We start from the raw sequence: 16,797 nt of genomic DNA, 5'->3' as shown, positions 1-16,797 counted from the left end.
GTAGAGACGGGGTTTCACCACATTGCCCAGGCTGGTCTCAAACTCCTGGGCTCCAGCAATCCGCCTGCCTCAGCCTCTCAAAGTGCTGGGATTACAGGGATGAGCCACCATTCCCGGCCGGAAAAGAGGTCAAAGCCCTCCTTGACCACAGCGTCCACCCACCATGATCTTTCTTTTATTGTTTTGTTTTGTTGGGTTTTTTGTTGTTGTTTGAGACAGAGCCTCACCTTGTCACCCATTCTGGAGTGCAGCAGCATGATCTCCACTCACTGCAAGGCCCTTATCTATACTAAGAGCCTTGACTCTATGAGTGTAAAGGCAGAGACTAGACTGGAAGCTTCCACACAGCTCCTGGAGCAAATTCTCTTGATGCCAGAGAAGGGGCTTCCAAGCCAGGCTGGAGATAGCAGGTTTCCCTGCCTGCCATGGGACCAGCCTATCTGCTGTGTTCCGGTAGCTACCTGGGAACCAAGGACAGTGACATCTAATCAGCACAAACCCGGGGCCTCCTCCCTGGGCTTCCTGCTCACATCTGGTATCTGTGTTCCTCTTTGGGCTCCTAAGGTCACACTGGTTCCCAGACCCTTGGACCTGAACTGTGACGAAGGAGTGCCCTCTAGGTGCAAAGGACAGCAACCGACATCTCCTGGCCTCTCCCTTCTCTTACCCACTGAAGCTTCAGAGGAGACCACACACTGGGCTCAAGGAAAAGGCTGCCTGCCAGCACAGGGTACTGATTTAGCATCCAGTACTAAATTGCCTAGAAAGGCCCATTTACATCTTGAGCTGCAGTTAGGCTGGACGTCCTAGAAGGGAACGGAAAGTGGAGCCAGCCACTGAAGCGGGGCTCGGTCTCTGTATACTATTTCCAGTGCTTGATGTGCGGTTGGCGCTCAAAGCCTGTTTATTGATAAGTACTTTAGTACCAGCCACATCTGGTGTGGAGGATTAGAATCTCCAGGGTGGCTTTGAATAAAGTACAAATACCTTGCCTTTGCTCCTGCAGAGTTAGTAGGCCTAAGATTAGTCCTGGGGCAATTATGGCTTTAAAGCTCCACAGGTAATTCCAGTGAGCAGCCAGATTTGGAAGCCACCGGTAGGGAGTTCAGCCAGGAGCTGGACGTTCTGCCATCTACGTGTTCCGATGGGCAAATCTTCGTCTCCGCTCTCAGTGTTTCCCTATCTCAAATGGGGAGAATTAGTCTGAGATTCTTACACCTTCCTTTACTCTCTCCAAGTGGGAAATGCAGCTTCTCCTCCCATCCTCCTTAGAAATAAATCTACTCCTCTGGGCTGTACTCTGCCGTTAGAGCCAGATGCTAAGCACTCAGGGCTTCTTGGAGGGAGCCGCTGGACATGGGTAAGCCGGCACGGGGCTCTCTTTTCTAACAAGACAAGCTGAGGTAACCGAGGAGGAGCCCTTCCCCAGTCCCTCCAGGAGCTAAGCAAATGACCCAATGACTGTGGACTCATCCCGAGACACCTACGCTCCCTCTCCATCAGGCCTTGGCAGGTGCTGGAGAAAACCCTTCCCTGTGCACCCTACAAAGCTCCCTCAATTCTCTCCTTTCCTCAAAGCCCTCCTTGACCACAACGTCCACCCACCATGACCTTTCTTCTGTTTTGTTTTGTTGGTTTTTAATTTTTTTTTTTTTTTTGAGACAGAGCCTCACCCTGCCTCCCAGGCTGGAGTGCAGTGGCGCAATCTCCACTCACTACACACTTCACCTCCCAGTTCAAGCGATTCTCCTGCCTCGGCCTCTCAAGTAGCTGAGATTACAGGTGTGCGCCACCACGCCCAGCTAATTTTTTGTATTTTTAGTAGAGACAGGGTTCCTACTAAATGGGGTTTAGACGGGGTTTCACCACGTTGGCCAGGCTAGTCTTGAACTCCTGGCCTCAAGTGATCCGCTCACTTCGGCCTCCCAAAGTGCTGGGATTTCAGGTGTGAGTCACCACACCCGGCCAACCTTTATTTTTTGTGAAGGAGATTAATAGGAAAGTGCAGGCAGCAAAGCACGACTCTGTGACTCTCTCCTAAGCCCAAGCCTTTACCCAGAGTGAATCTCTAGGATACATGGTTCTTCTTTCCCCAGGATTGTTTAGAAGATGTATGACATTAAACGTTAATGCATAAAGCAGGCTTATTTAGTAATGGCCACAGAACGTTTTATAAATATAGTACCACGTCTTCACTAATTTGGCCCTAGTAATTAAGCTCCTCCCACACAGTGCCTTGTATTGAACAAAGATGTTTCCTGCCCAGTTACACTGCAAGCCCCTAGAGAAGTTAGTCCTGCCTTTGTAGTGCCACTTCCTCCCTTTCATCTCTTACACAGAGAAGGTTCTCAATTGCTGCTGATTGCTTTACAGTTACTTCCCATCTCCTTACCTTCCACAACCAGAAGGAGAAACGCAGGGCAAATGTTCCTAAGCGATTTGCATCTCAATTCTGAAAGCTAGCTATTTCTTCAAGTAGCTAAGATGTGCCACTGTATTTATAATCCGTTCCGTGGCCATTAGTAAAGAAGACTGTTTTACATGTAAACATTCAATGCCACGCTTCTTCCATTCAACCCTGGGGAGACAAGCACCATGTGTCCCAGAGCGTCATCCTGGGCAAAAGCCTGGGTTTTTGGAGAATCACAGAGGAGTGTTTTGCCGCCTGTACTTTCTTACCAAGCTCCCAGCTCTCCTGGCTCTGGCTCTAACATGTTGCATGGGTTTGGAACTCTTCCACATGTTAGCTTTCTATCGCTAGGCAAGTTGATTAAACTGTGTGCATCAGTTTCCTGATCTATATAAAGAAAATAACAGCATCACCTCAAAGAGTTATTCTGGAGATGAAATGGGTTACCACCAGTAAACCACTTGGAGCAGGAAGCGGAGGAGTACGCTCTCCACGAGTGTTAGTTGTTGCTGTGATTCTGTGGAGAAGCAGCCTAGGGAACGCGACGCCTTTGTCCTGGCTCTACCATTTATTTGCTTTGTGCCTTTGGACATGCAAACACTAAGATCTCCATTTCTTCATGTAAAGTATTAAAATCTTGGTAATGCATGGTGTGCCTGTCTCACAGAGCGGCAGTGAGGTTCAAAGGAGCTAACAGATGTGAAAATGCTTTGTAAACTATTTTTAAAAAGCTGTAAATGTAAGGTAACAAATGCCATCCCTTTCTGTCTATACCTGTAGGCTTGCACTCATTTTGTATTACGGTTACTTATTTTTATCCGCCTCCTCCATTCGATTTGAGCTCCTTGAGATTGGAATCACATCTTGCTGTCTCCAGTATCGACCTGTACATGATTTCTAGCTTGATGCCTGGACATGGCATGTACTCAGTACATGGGAAATTAGAAGAGTAGCAGTCTCCTTGTGTGTTTTTTTCAGATGTGTGTTTCAGTACCTTGCTCCCTTTTAGACTGTATGTGCCAGGACTATTTCCCCGACATCAGGTGTAGCTTCCCGGAGGGCGCACTCTAAACATCACCTGCAGGCGGGCATCCAGTGCTAAGCTGAGCACTCATGGACAGACACTAAGTGTGGGGACACCCTGTCCTGAGGCTCAGATCCCCGATGCGCAGCCAGCAGCCTTTCTAACCCCCATGAGGCCTCTGAATGGGTCTCCTTACTATTGGAGAGACTATGAGTTTAATTGCTCTCGATAGTCCAAACCAGGGCAACTGAGAAAGCGGACCTTGGCACTTTCGGTGACCTTGAGGCCTTGTTTCTTTTCCTTCCATTTCAAAATCTTCCCAAAATGGCTACTTTGGTTTTTGTGCCCCTGCTCCCAGCTCCCATCTTTCATGAAGTGGGGGGGTCTCAAAGGATGCATCCTCCTGATGGTGTCATGTATCTCTATATCCTGCAAGCTACCCACCAGATGCTGCTCACAGATTAAGCACGGGATACATACTTGCTGATTGGAATTTAAAGAAAACCAAAATAAGTACACTCGACGGGAGATTAATTGCCTAAGAGTCGGTTGACTGCTTGACTGAAGCTGGATTTTTTTTTGGGAACCGCTGGCTGCCTTCACATTTCCTGATGGAAGTGGGACAGGTCAACAGACAGCCCAGAGTGGCAGATAACTTTTGCCCACACGTCATTCATTTTTTGGAGCGTTGGCTTGAAATTGAGGGGTGTGTGTGTCTGGAACCGACGTGCCTTCCGTGTGCCTCCGGGGTCTTTGCACTTTCTTTCAATGGGCTGATTACAACACAGAGGATGTGGACAGTGGAGTTTTTCCTGTTTGATGTCACACTGCTACCCTTTAAAAGTCTGATGGCAAAAAGGAGGGAATCCAGTCTAGGATCCTCACACCAGCTACTTGCAAGGGAGAAGGAAAGGGCCAGCGAGGCCTGGGCCAGGAGAGGCCCGACAGGAGTGTCAGGTTTCAATCTCAGCTCCAGCCACTCAGAGCAGAGCACGATGTCGGGGGCCCGCCTCAGGCTCTGGGTCTGTGCCTTGTGCAGCGTCTGCAGCATGAGCGTCCTCAGAGCCTATCCCAACGCCTCCCCACTGCTTGCCTCCAGCTGGGGTGGCCTGATCCACCTGTACACAGCCACAGCCAGGAACAGCTACCACCTGCAGATCCACAAGAATGGCCATGTGGATGGCGCACCCCATCAGACCATCTACAGTGAGTAGGGCTTCAGGCTGGGAAGAACGGGGAGTGCCCCTGTTGTCCATCTGTAGGGGCTTGGGGAGGTGGGGGACTAGACTGGAGGGCTAAGCCAACTAACCCTCCTAGCTTTCTGCCCAGGAACCACTTATTGTCTTATTGTGCGTGTGTGTGTGTGTGTGTGTGAGAGAGAGAGAGAGAGAGAGAGAGAGAGAGAGAGTGTGTGTGTGTGTGAGTGTGTGTGTGTAAATTTTAGGGGAAGATTCTGTCACTCTCCTAATTAGTATTTGCTCGTTTTTCTCTACATGAATAATTTGTTTCAACTAAAGCCCTTCCCAGAGTGGGAGCCATGTTCCCTTTGCTCTGTCAAAAGATTCAAAAAACGCACAGAAAGAAAGGCAAGGAGGCTAACAGAAAAAGAAGCCAGGTAGATCAGCAGACACTAAGTTTCAGCTCATGGACTTTGGACTGGGTTAAATAGGGAGATTGTAAAGAAGATTCCTGGGTCCTATCCAGATTGTAATAGATCAATCTCGGGGCTCTTTCCAACTTTGGTCTTATAAAAATTCTTGGGAAAATGTATTAAAGACAGACCTGTCTTGGTTAGAATGGCCAAGTACACAGTCCATCCACCCATTCATTTGTCCATGCATGCATCCATCCAACAGGTTTAATGGGTGCTTCAGATACCCAGATACCCAGTATGAGTTGGTGATTCTTCTCTGAGGAACTGAAAGGTGAAAATCTGTAGCAAGTCAATCTAGTCAGATGGTTGGCAACATGGGACAACCGGAATGTTTTTAAGGATCAGGTTTGTGGAGAGTTGGATTACAATCCACAATAATCAATCCATTAGCCATGATTTAAATGAGGGCCCCTTTGTGTGCACCTATATAAGGGGTCATGTGGTGGGAGCGGGGATAGATATTGAAAAAGACTGGATCTTTTATTTTGGGAAAACATGTGAAACATCTCTAAGGATACAGAAAAATGCAAACTGATTCAATATAGACCAAATTAAAGGAAAGAAAAAGTAATCACAATCTCTAACCAAAGAAAACATAGGAATTATGTTTTGCCCTTTATTGTTATAAAAAATTAAATAATTATTTTGCTGTGTGCAAGGCATTTATTCTTCTAAGAACCAAAGGTCCTTAAACCTGGTTGCAAGATATATAACATGAAAAGTTAATAGTTTAAACCTCTTAAGTGCTAAATACATGTTGATAGGCGATAAAAGGAGGGAGAAAAGTTCTCTCCAAGTAACAGACAGGTTCCAGAACTCCAGAGGATATAGTAAAACTCAGGAGTCAACATCATGAAAACCAAGCTTGAGTCTTGTGGCAAAAATCTGAATTAAATCTGGATGCGCTTGATGCATCCGAAGTCTTGTTCATTTTATTCAATGGATATTTAGCAGGATCTACAATGTGCCTGGCATTAAACCAAGCTCTGTGACTGAAAAGTAAGACACAACTCTTCAAGTCCTTGTAGTCTGTCATCCTGCCTTGTCACCCAGCTCACTATCAGACTTTTAGGAAATACAATTTTGCACCTCTCATGGAGGGGCTACCCTTCCTCCAATTCAAGACTGTATGTGATTTAAAATGCAGGATAGTAGATTATGGTAAATTATTTTGATTTTCTTAGACGGAAAGGGCTGCATCCAACTAGAGAATGTTTACGCAACTTGTCTCGAATCCTGGAATCCTATTGCTGAAAGGAGCTCCCTAAAGATGCTTCCTCCTAAACAAGAATTAGGGTAGAACAGAACAGGCTGGCTATGGTGGGGAATGAGGGTGAAGAGTCAACCTCCTGGGCTGGCAGTTTGGACTGCAGACCTTTTCCTTGAAAGCCCACCTGGTATCAGGCCCCAAGGGATCACTGAGTGCTAACTGGAGTGAATTAAAATGACTGAGAAGCAGCAAAATAAATTGAACTGACTTCAGATTTTTAAAAATAGAAATGTGATTTTGTTTTCTTAGACATAGCACTAGCTAAACATTGCATCTTTAAAGACTTAAACATGAATGTAGAGAGGGGACCTCAGGGTCAGGGTAGTGGGAGGGAGATCCACTTTTCCTAGTTTATATAGATAACTTTCTGTTCTGTTCAATCAATTAGCATGTGTATTATGATGGGGGGAAAGCGCAGGGAAAAAATTACACACTACCATTAAAAGTAACCCAAAAGAGGCCAGGTGTGGTGGCTCACGCGCATAATCTCAGCAGTTTGGGAGACCAAGGAAGGAGGATCACTTCAGGTCAGGAGTTCAAGACCAGCCTGGTCAATGTGGTGAAAGCCCGTCTCTACTAATAATACAAAAATTAGCTGGGCGTGGTGGCGCACCTGTAATCCCAGCTACTCGGGAGGCTGAGGCAGGAGAATCACTTGAACCCGGGAGGTGGAGGTTGCAGTGAGCTGAGATCACACCACTGCACTCCAGCTTGGGTGACAGAGAGATTCCATCTCAAAAAAAAAAAAAAAAAAAGTTGCAGTGAGCTGAGATCACACCACTGCACTCCAGCTTGGGTGACAGAGAGATTCCATCTCAAAAAAAAAAAAAAAATTATCCAAAAGAAAGAGGAAAGATTAATGCATGTAGATAAGAAACACAACTAATTAAATGTCTGCTGAAGGATTTGTAATGACCTCATCGGTGACTGTAAAGCAATGTTTTTACACTGACGGAAACCTAAAACGTAAGGTGTATTTTTCCCCTCCTAATTATATATTTCTAGTAAAATCTGGTACATTTTATTATTTTGCTGTAATAAATTGATAAGAGTTGGGTGCACACCCCATCTTTGGGTCATCGGACTTGACAAAATGAAATTACTGCATACCAGATGCTTCAAGCTCACTTGAGACTCACAGGTGCTGCTAAAATACCCCTAAAATGTCCATATCACCTGTTCCATGAACAAAGCCATCCTCCAGCTCCTCTTTATCCTCATTATATGGAAACAGCAAACGAGAGATGCTTATTGCCCCTGGTTGTGTCACATCCTAGATCCTGATATTTTCACTTCCTCCATCTTCCCCACAGGAACTTTCTTTACTTGAAGCTGAGTTACCGTTGGGCTCCTTAGCCCTTCTTCATCCATTTTTCTTTTGAGGTGCTCAAAGCACTTCATTACCACCATCTTATTTATCACTTACTGGTCATAAGTGTAGAACAGAGTGGATAATTTTCTACTTGTATAAGCAGAGGTTGAGGCAAAGCAGTAACAGGAAAAATTACTAGCATTTGGCAGGTGCTTTCTAAAGGATAAAAACATTATCTCATTATGTCTGCAAGATGATCAAATGAGGTAAATGTTTCTGCCATCCTCATTTTACATATGAAAAAACAAGAGTTAAAGAACTTAAATAACTGGCTGAAGGGTCACACAAGTATAAAAGCCCTAGGGGAAATCTTGACCCCCAAACCTCATGCTCTTCCAAGGTCACACACATAGAGACACCTCCTTCATTGAAGGCAAAGTCCATCAAGCCTGCCTAGCTCCAGCAGGGCTGGTGGCTCCAGCAGTCAGTCATCTGTTCTTTCATTCTCCAAAATTCTCCCTTGAATCTGTGCAGACTTCGAAAAGATGCCTTTTGAAAGTGCAAAGGAAAGAAACTCTGACTCTCTCACATTTTCTAAGCTTTCACATTGGCTCACATTTTTTGATGCAGGAGTCTGCTACCTTGGTAGCAGCTGCTCACAGTTCCTCAACCCTGCAGGATACTTTCTAGGGGGACTGGCTCTGGAGACCAGGAACGTGTGTGCCATATGCAGTGCCCACACTGACCCCAAGCATCAGGACAGCATGCCTGTCAAGACTTGGCATAAACGGCAGGTCAGAACACACCACGTGATGTCCTCTGTTTGCTCGACACTTTGGAATCACTTTTGCCACTATTATCGCATTTGATTCTCATCTTCACCCTGTGAAGTAGGCAGGACAGCTATTGTTCTATTTCACAGCTGAGGAAACTGAGGCTAGTCGCCCAAGGCTGCAAGGTTAGCAAGTGGCACAGTTGGGACAAGAATCTAAGTACCCTGGTTCTTGGTGCCTGGCTCAGTGCCTCTTCTCTGATCCTCGGCGTCGTGACTCCTTGTCCTCACTGCCTGCAGCATGTATCTTAGCACTTGATGGTGTCTTTTCAGACTCCCAGTGAGCTCTGCTGGAGGCTTACTACCGGGTAGTAGGAAGAAGATGTCTCTGACCTGAGTTTCAATCCTTAGTTTCCTTATCCGTTAAATTAGGATATTGCTCCTACTGCTACTCCTACTAATAATAACTAGCACCAACAATATAACATTTGTTTTGAGAATTTAAAATATGCAAAGTGCTTAGAGTGCAACCACTCAAAGACCACTACTAAATGGGTTTTTTCCCCAATTAGACTGAAAAGTAACCAGAACAGAAACCATTTCTTACATGTTCCTTTTGTTTCTCCAAAGGTTTACCACAAAACCAGCCATACATTTGAGACACACAGGCAGGCACCACCGTGGAGGAATTTCAGCATCCTTTGCAGCTGGCATACCCCAGTCCACTTTCTGGAAGCTCCCCTCAAGGTTCCCCTCAGCCAAACTTTGAAACCAAGTAGCTTCTCTTTGGTCCTCTTCCTTTCTAAGCTTTCTGGGGATTGTCTCCATCCTCATTCCTTCTGTTCTGTGTCATTCTAATTTCAGACCCTATCATGATTTCTACTCAGCTAGTAATTATTCCTGCTTACTTTCTCAAAGGTCCTTGTATTGAGCCTACATGGGGTGGGAGAGGAGGTTTGGGCTTTAAATCACCCCACAAGTTTCCATCACTTGCTAGGCACAGGCATTGGGCATTTACAGACTCTCCAAGATACAGCTGCAGAAGAGGAATTAGAAACCCTGAGTGGGATTCTGGCTGTCTCCCTGGGGGCTATGAGGTCAGATGAGTTGCACCTGGAAATTCTGTGTTAGGCAACTGGAAGTTGTCCCAAAGACCTAAAGTAATGATTTTTAACAGAAAACGTCAGGTAATTAAACGTTTGGGGCAGAAGTCTTGCTGAATTATCACTCATGTTACACTAGTATATAGTGTGATTGTGCCTTGCCACAAAACAGAAAGCATACTTAAAGCCATTATCAATTACTTAAGATGAAGGTAGTGTGAATGGGTTTCAGGACCTTGTCGGAGACTAGTTTTTGAGACAGGACCCTGAAAGTCCATGAGGGATTGCACCGGGAGGGATCACCACCAAGTGAGAAGATGACAAAGAACGAATCCAAGAGGAGCCCAAGAAGGAAATTCCATCCATCACTGGTATCAATTCTAACATATAGCATATATAACATATATCGATATAACATATATAAATAGTCATGCCCTCTTCTCCTAAGTAGCTCACTCTAAGGAAAGCACTAACTAGGTAAACTTAGTTAAAGCAAGGTAAATGGAGTACATGCTGTAATAGAGGTGAAGGCATTGTCCTGAGGAGCTGAGAAGAAAGAGCAACTGATTTTGCATGGACAGATGAGGAAAGTCTTCACAGAGATGGTGACACCTGAGCCTGGTCTTGAAGAATGAGTGACTTCAATAACTAGAGAAGGAAGAGGGTGATCAACTCTAATAACGTCCTGTGCACATACTGGGTGTTGACTGATGTATTAGACAATTACACAGACATCCAGGTGGAGAATCAGACTCTATGGACAAGCTGGATCCTTGAAAGATATCTCAGCATAGATTTTTTTCTTTTCTTTTTTTTTTGAGACGGAGTCTTGCTCTGTCGCCCAGGCTGGAGTGCAATGGCACAATCTTGGCTCACTGCAACCTCCGCCTCCCAGGTTCAAGTGATCCTCCTGCCTCAGCCTCCTGAGTAGCTGGGATTACAGGCATGTGCCACTACACCCAGCTAATTTTTGTATTTTTAGTAGAGACGGGGTTTCAACATGTTAGTCAGGCTGGTCTCGAACTCCTGACCTCATGATCTGCCCGCCTCAGCCTCCCAGGGTGCAGGGATTATAGGTGTGAGCCACTGCACCTGGCCCACCTCAGCATACATTTAAAAATCACAAAGTAGAAGGCATGAAAGAATGTGACTATCACCACAAACATTCAAAGATATTAGCAAGGCAAAGGAGAAAATAAAGACAGTCCAGGTAGAGAGAGAGAAACGTGTTCAACACTTGTAGACGAATGTCAGGAGTTCAGAGTGCCCCATACAGGCAACAAGATGAAGCAAGAGGTGAATGACTGTATGTGTGCTGGGGTTAAGAGAGGATGTCAGAAGAAAGGCTGAATATGTAGAAATGAGGCTGAATTTAAGGGTGTTGAAGTCATCACCACCCTTAAAATCAATCCAGGGAGGTTTCATGAAGGTGGGTTTTCAGGAGGTGCTTAGAGGTGGGAATTGGATGTGCAATGAATCTTTGTCCCACCATGGTTTTCTCCATAGGTGCCCTGATGATCAGATCAGAGGATGCTGGCTTTGTGGTGATTACAGGTGTGATGAGCAGAAGATACCTCTGCATGGACTTCAGAGGCAACATTTTTGGATCAGTGAGTTTCTTTTTGTGTTGGTTGCCATTTGCAAAGAATTATCTAATTTTTTGACAGGACATAGACTTTTCTAGCTTAACAATTCCATTTGCAGTGTACCCTGGTGACCTGTTTCCCCTGAGTGCTTCATGCGGTCTCAGTATTGAATGCTCAGGTTTGATAGCTGGGGTTTGAACTTAGGCAGTCAGGCTCTGGATCCCAGGCTCTCAGCTCTGAGTCTCACTGACCGTTCGTATCCAGTTTTGGATCTAGCACAGGCCCTGGTATGCAGTCATAGGTCCTCAAGTCATGTCAATTCGCATTGTAAAGTACATTAGAAAGTGAAAAGCCATTGGTGTCCTCTTGATTCTGGGACTAGCTGTGACTTTAGGTAAATCTCCTCACTTCTCCAAACTTCAGCATTTTCACTTGGAAAAAGTGAAGTGGAATAGACCACATGACCTGTGGAGCTCCCTCCAGTTGAAGATTTTTAATTAATTACCCCTGCCCCAATTGTAAGAGCTATTCACTTGGATTGGTGAGCAAAGGATTTCCCAAACTGAAGGCTGCTGGCATCTTTTTGAGGATTTTAGCACTAGGATACAGCTAGTGCTAGACTTACGACCACGGTCGGGACCACGGACCGGTCCTAACACGATTTGGTCGTAAGTTGAGTAGGCTATATGTACAGTTGAAATGGTGCAGGCGGAGATGGTCATGCTGCCGGAAGCTGGTCCACACTGTCATATGCCCAGCTGGGCAACGTTTGCACTGCCAGACGCGGAGCAGTCGTGGCTAGTGATTGTGGTGGTAAAGTCGAATGGTCGTAAGTTGCATAGGTGGTAAGTCGATCAATACCTGTAGTAAAACAGTAGGACTCCTTATCTCAGGAGTCTCTTACCATCACTCATCCCCACCAGAAACTCCGCAGGAACAGAGACTTTCTGTTGTGCTTTCTGCTGCGTCCCAGCCCCTACAATAGTGTCTGGCTAGAGTAGGGTAAAAAAAAAGCTGTTGAACAACTCCCGAAATCCAGATAACTAACTAAACATCTGCTGAAACCTTCTAGGCATGTAGATAGTCCTGGTCTGTAAACTACTTACCGTGTGGAGTTTGGGGACTATAAGAAACAACACGCAAAGGCCTTCGTGGGGGGGCTCAGTGAAACCCAGTGCTGGTGGCAGGGGACTCAAACTCAGCTCCTCTGTCGGCAAAGTTCATGTCTCCAATCCCTATACCGAATCGTCTCTCTGGCCTCAATGCCCTCGTTCATGTTTGACCCTATAAACTCCATCCCGTCCCCTTTCTCCAGTAGGGAGGCAAAGCCAAGACAGCTTTCCGCCAGCAGAGGCTTGGAAAAGGTCGAGGGCGGGAAGGACGAGGTGGGGCCTCCTCCAGGAAAGCCACAGCCCAGGCCGGCCGGGCCTCCGGGCACTGAGCGCAGCCCCAGGGGCCGCGATCTCTCCACGGGGAGCCGTCCTGCTTCAGCACAGTCAAAACCACCTCACCCTAGCAGGGCACAACGGGGTGAAGGCCCAGCGCCCCGGGCACTGCAGGGCTTCAGGCTGGCGGGCACCAGCGAGCGGCCGCAGATGGAGCTGGGGGAGGGTGCGGCCCCCGCCTTCACGCGGCTCACTCTTGCCCTTCCAGCTCTATTTCGACCCGGAGAGCTGCAGGTTCCGACCCCAGAGGCTGGAAAACGGCTACGACGTCTACCAGTCTCCTGAGCACCACTTCCTGGTCAGCCTGGGCCGGGCGAAGAGGGCCTTCCTGCCAGGCATGAACCCACCCCCGTACTCCCAGTTCCTGTCCCGGAGGAACGAGATCCCCCTCATTCACTTCAACACCCCCAGACCGCGGCGGCACACCCGGAGCGCCGAGGACAACGCGGAGCTAGACCCCCTGAACGTGCTGAAGCCCCGGGCCCGGATGACCCCGGCCCCGGCCTCCTGCTCGCAGGAGCTCGTGAGCGCCGAGGACAGCAGCCCGGTGGGCAGCGACCCGTTGGGGATGGTCCGGGGCGGTCGGGTGAACAACCGCGCTGAGGGAACAGGCCCAGAAGGCTGCAGCCCCTTCCCCAAGTTCACCTAGGGCCGCTGGAAGGGCACCCTCTTTAACCCATCCTTCAGCAAACGCAGCTCTTCCCAAGGACCAGCTCCCTTGACGTTTCGAGGCTGGGAAAGGTGACAGGGGTAATGTATGGAATTCGGGGCTTCTGTGGGGTCCCTTCCCCAGGAGGTCCTATGAGATTCGACCTTTGAGGCTCAAGTCATGGGGTTTCACCGCCTTCCTCACTCCACGTAGAGCACCTTTCTGAATAGGAAACCCCAACAGGTAAACTAGAAATTTCCCCTTCCTAAAGGTAGAGAGAAAGGGTCTCTCCCCAACACATTTCTCTTCCTTGGGCCTCTCTTCTTTATCACCTCTAAGCATTAAAAAAAAAAAAAAAAAAAAAAAAAAAAAAAAAAAAAAAAAAAAAAAAGCAGTGGGTTACTGAGCTCACAACTTTGAAGGTGTAGGGAAGAGGCGATCCAGAGATCCCAGAAGCTTCCCCACTGCCCTGTGTGTTTTTTATGTTATGTGCCTCGATCCCACTGGCATTTGAGTGTGCAGACCTTGACATTGACAGCTGAATGGGGCAAGTTGATGAAAACACTACTTCCAAGCCTTCATTCCTCCTTGAACATCTCTGGAGAACAGCTGTCAAAACACCAGTGGTAGGCTGGTGAAAACTTGACAACTAGACTTGATGCTTGCTGAACTGAGGCAGGAATCACAATGGAAAACTCAGCCTCCCTTCAGGGTGAGCACCCTGTGTCTCACTGTCTCCCTCTCTGCAGCCACAGCCAGAGGGCCCAGAATGGCCCCACTCTGTTCCCAAGTGGCTCATGATACAGCCTCACCTCTTAGCCCCATCTCCGGTTTTTGAAAATTTGATCTTAGGAATCGCTTTTATATTGGCTCATGAAAACCTACCCTGCTAGATTCCATATTTTCAAAATGGAAATAAATTCCAACTCTCCTAAGAGGCATTTAATTAAGGCTCTACTTCCAGGTTGAGTAGTAATCCGTTCTGAACAAACAATAACCACGTGACTGAGAAGGGGGCCGAGAGACACTGGGATCGCTCTGGGTTAGGTTTTCTGTGACTGAAAAATCGTCTCCTTTTCTCTAAGTGAAGTGGCATCAAGGACTCAAGGGGAAAGAAATCCGATAACCAGGGGACATGTTACAGAAGTTACCAAAAGGCAGCCACATGGTTGGGCTCGTGGCTGTGGTCTCTAGGCCTCTGCTGCAGCAGTGGCTCTTGGGACAGTTAAAACACTCCTAGGGTGACACATCTGGGTCTCAATCCCCTTAGAAATTCTTGGTGCCTTAAACGAAGACCACTTTCAGTCCCAGGAGCCCCAGTGCTATGTGGAGGAAGCAGAGCTTCATAAAGCAAGCAGTACAGGAGCAGAGGGGCAGCAGGCAGCTGGGCCTGACGGTCAGCTCTCATCCCAGCCTTTCCCCATTACTGCGGTTCTTCCTGCGAGGGGCTCCGTTTTCCTACCTCTCTTTCAATGACCACCTGAAGGACAGAATATTAACAAGCAAAGTCCATTCAGCAACAGCTTCTTCCCACTTTTTTTTTTTCTTACTGCCATCATGTACTAACCTTATTCTTTCGTCTATTCTTTTATCAGAGAAACATTGGACAACTGTTTTTTACCTGATGGTTTTAAGCTGAACTTGAAGGATTGGTTCCTATCCTGAAACAGTAAAACTATGTATAATAGTATATAGCCATGCATGGCAAATAGTTTAATGTTTTTGTTTTCATTTCCTGTTGGAAATATTATCCTGTATAATTAGCTATTGGAGGCTCCCCAGTGAAAAATCCCAAAAGGATTTTGGTGGAAAGCTGGTTGTAATCTCACAAACTCAACACTACCATCAGAGGTTTTACAATTTCTAATATCCATCGTCATGTGGCAATATTTATTTATTTATTTGGAAGATTTTGCCTATCCTTCTATATTTATAGATATTTATAAAAATGTAACCCCTTTTTCCTTTCTTCTGTTTAAAAGAAAAATAAAATTTATCTCAGCTTCTGTTAGCTTACCCTTTTGTAGTACTACATAAAAGCAAGTCGGAATATAAGAATAAAAAGGATTATGGGAGGGGAACATTGGGAAAATCCAGAAATGGCAAAATTGAACATAGATTTTAGAATTTTTAAATTTTCAAAGATTTCTTCCATTCATTAGCAGACGCAATGATTTTAATCGATCTAGACGGGATTATTGAAGTTTTATCAATATTGGATTTCTGATCATTCTAACCCTAAAGTGTTTTTTATTTTTGTTTTTGTTTTTTGAGACGGAGTCTTGCTCTGTCACCCAGGCTAGTGTGCAGTGGCGTGATCTCAGCTCACTGAAACCTCTGCCTCTGAGGTTCAAGTGATTCTCCTGCCTCAGCCTCCTGAGTAGCTGGAATTACAGGTGCCTGCCACCACACCGGCTAATTTTTGTACTTTTAGTAGAGACAGGGTTTCACCATCTTGGCCAGGCTGGTCTCGAACTCCTGACATCATGATCCACCCATCTTGGCCTCCCAAAGTGATGGGATTACAGGTGTGAGCCACCACGCCCACTCATGTTTTCTTTAAAGAGGGAATTTTTTATTTGAAAAATACACACCAAAACAACCACATCAGTGTCTCAGTAAACCACATGCTATGCACTTAACACATACACAGTGTTACTGCCCTGTGAGATTTGATAGCAGGACAGCAAGATAATGGATGTATATTCTGAGGTTGCTGTTCCCAGAATTCCTTCTTTCAGAGTGAACTATGAAAAGGGAAGATGTTACGTATGTGCATGAGTATTCACTACAGGTCTTTGGCCAAAGACTGGGTAGCACATGCACAGGGTAAGATTCACTGAGTCCTATAAAGATCACCTGCGACAGCAGTAGGAGATGAATGGCGAGTGATACCAGAAGATATGCAATGCTGAAACATGTTAGAAATCCAGCCAACCCTGGATGAAGAGACCTTACTGAGTGCATTAGCACTCCAAAGGCTGTTCTTATAAAACTAAGCCCAGAGGCAGGGGGTATATCTGAAAACTAAATTCAAAACTGAAATAGACTTGCTCTAAAGAGAATTATACCAATCTTGACAAAACTACAGGGATCTGCCGATAATTTAACTGACTGCCAGAATAGAACTCAACACCTTTTAAAGGAAGATGACATGATTCAGTCTTAATACATGGTATCCTATACAATCAGTAACAGTAAAATAAAATAACTAGACATGAGAAGAAATAGGAAAAAACGTGTGCACAGTCAAGAGAAAAATGCAGTCACTAGAAACTAGTAAGATGATCTAAAGATAAAGAAAGCTAATATAAATTATCTTATCTGAATAACAGAGAAGAAATAAGTTTTTAAAAAATAAGTAGAACCTCAGTGATCTGTGAGACCTTATTAAGTTGTCTAATACATGAGTAAGTTGAGTCCCAGAAGAAAAGGAACATAAAGAATTGGGGAGTAGGCCGGGCGCAGTGGCTCAAGCCTGTAATCCCAGCACTTTGGGAGGCCGAGGCGGGTGGATCACGAGGTCAAGAGATCGAGACCATCCTGGTCAACATGGTGAAACCCCGTCTCTA

At 46.0% G+C, this 16,797-nt stretch overlaps 1 protein-coding gene across 1 annotated transcript; it reads left to right on the top strand.

Moving 5' to 3' along the window:
• The first annotated feature begins 4,173 nt into the window (after positions 1-4,173).
• FGF23 (fibroblast growth factor 23) lies at positions 4,174-15,094 on the top strand. Its single transcript, XM_017546079.2, has 3 exons — positions 4,174-4,640; positions 11,052-11,155; positions 12,785-15,094. The coding sequence occupies exons 1-3, from the start codon at positions 4,226-4,228 to the stop codon at positions 13,223-13,225; spliced, it is 960 nt and encodes a 319-aa protein (XP_017401568.2). The 5' UTR covers positions 4,174-4,225; the 3' UTR covers positions 13,226-15,094.
• The last annotated feature ends 1,703 nt before the right edge of the window (positions 15,095-16,797 follow it).

Source organism: Cebus imitator, unplaced genomic scaffold, assembly GCF_001604975.1.
Source record: "Cebus imitator isolate Cc_AM_T3 unplaced genomic scaffold, Cebus_imitator-1.0 Scaffold187, whole genome shotgun sequence".
NCBI classification, from domain to species: Eukaryota; Metazoa; Chordata; class Mammalia; order Primates; family Cebidae; genus Cebus; species Cebus imitator.
This window is presented reverse-complemented; position numbering and strand designations above follow the sequence as displayed.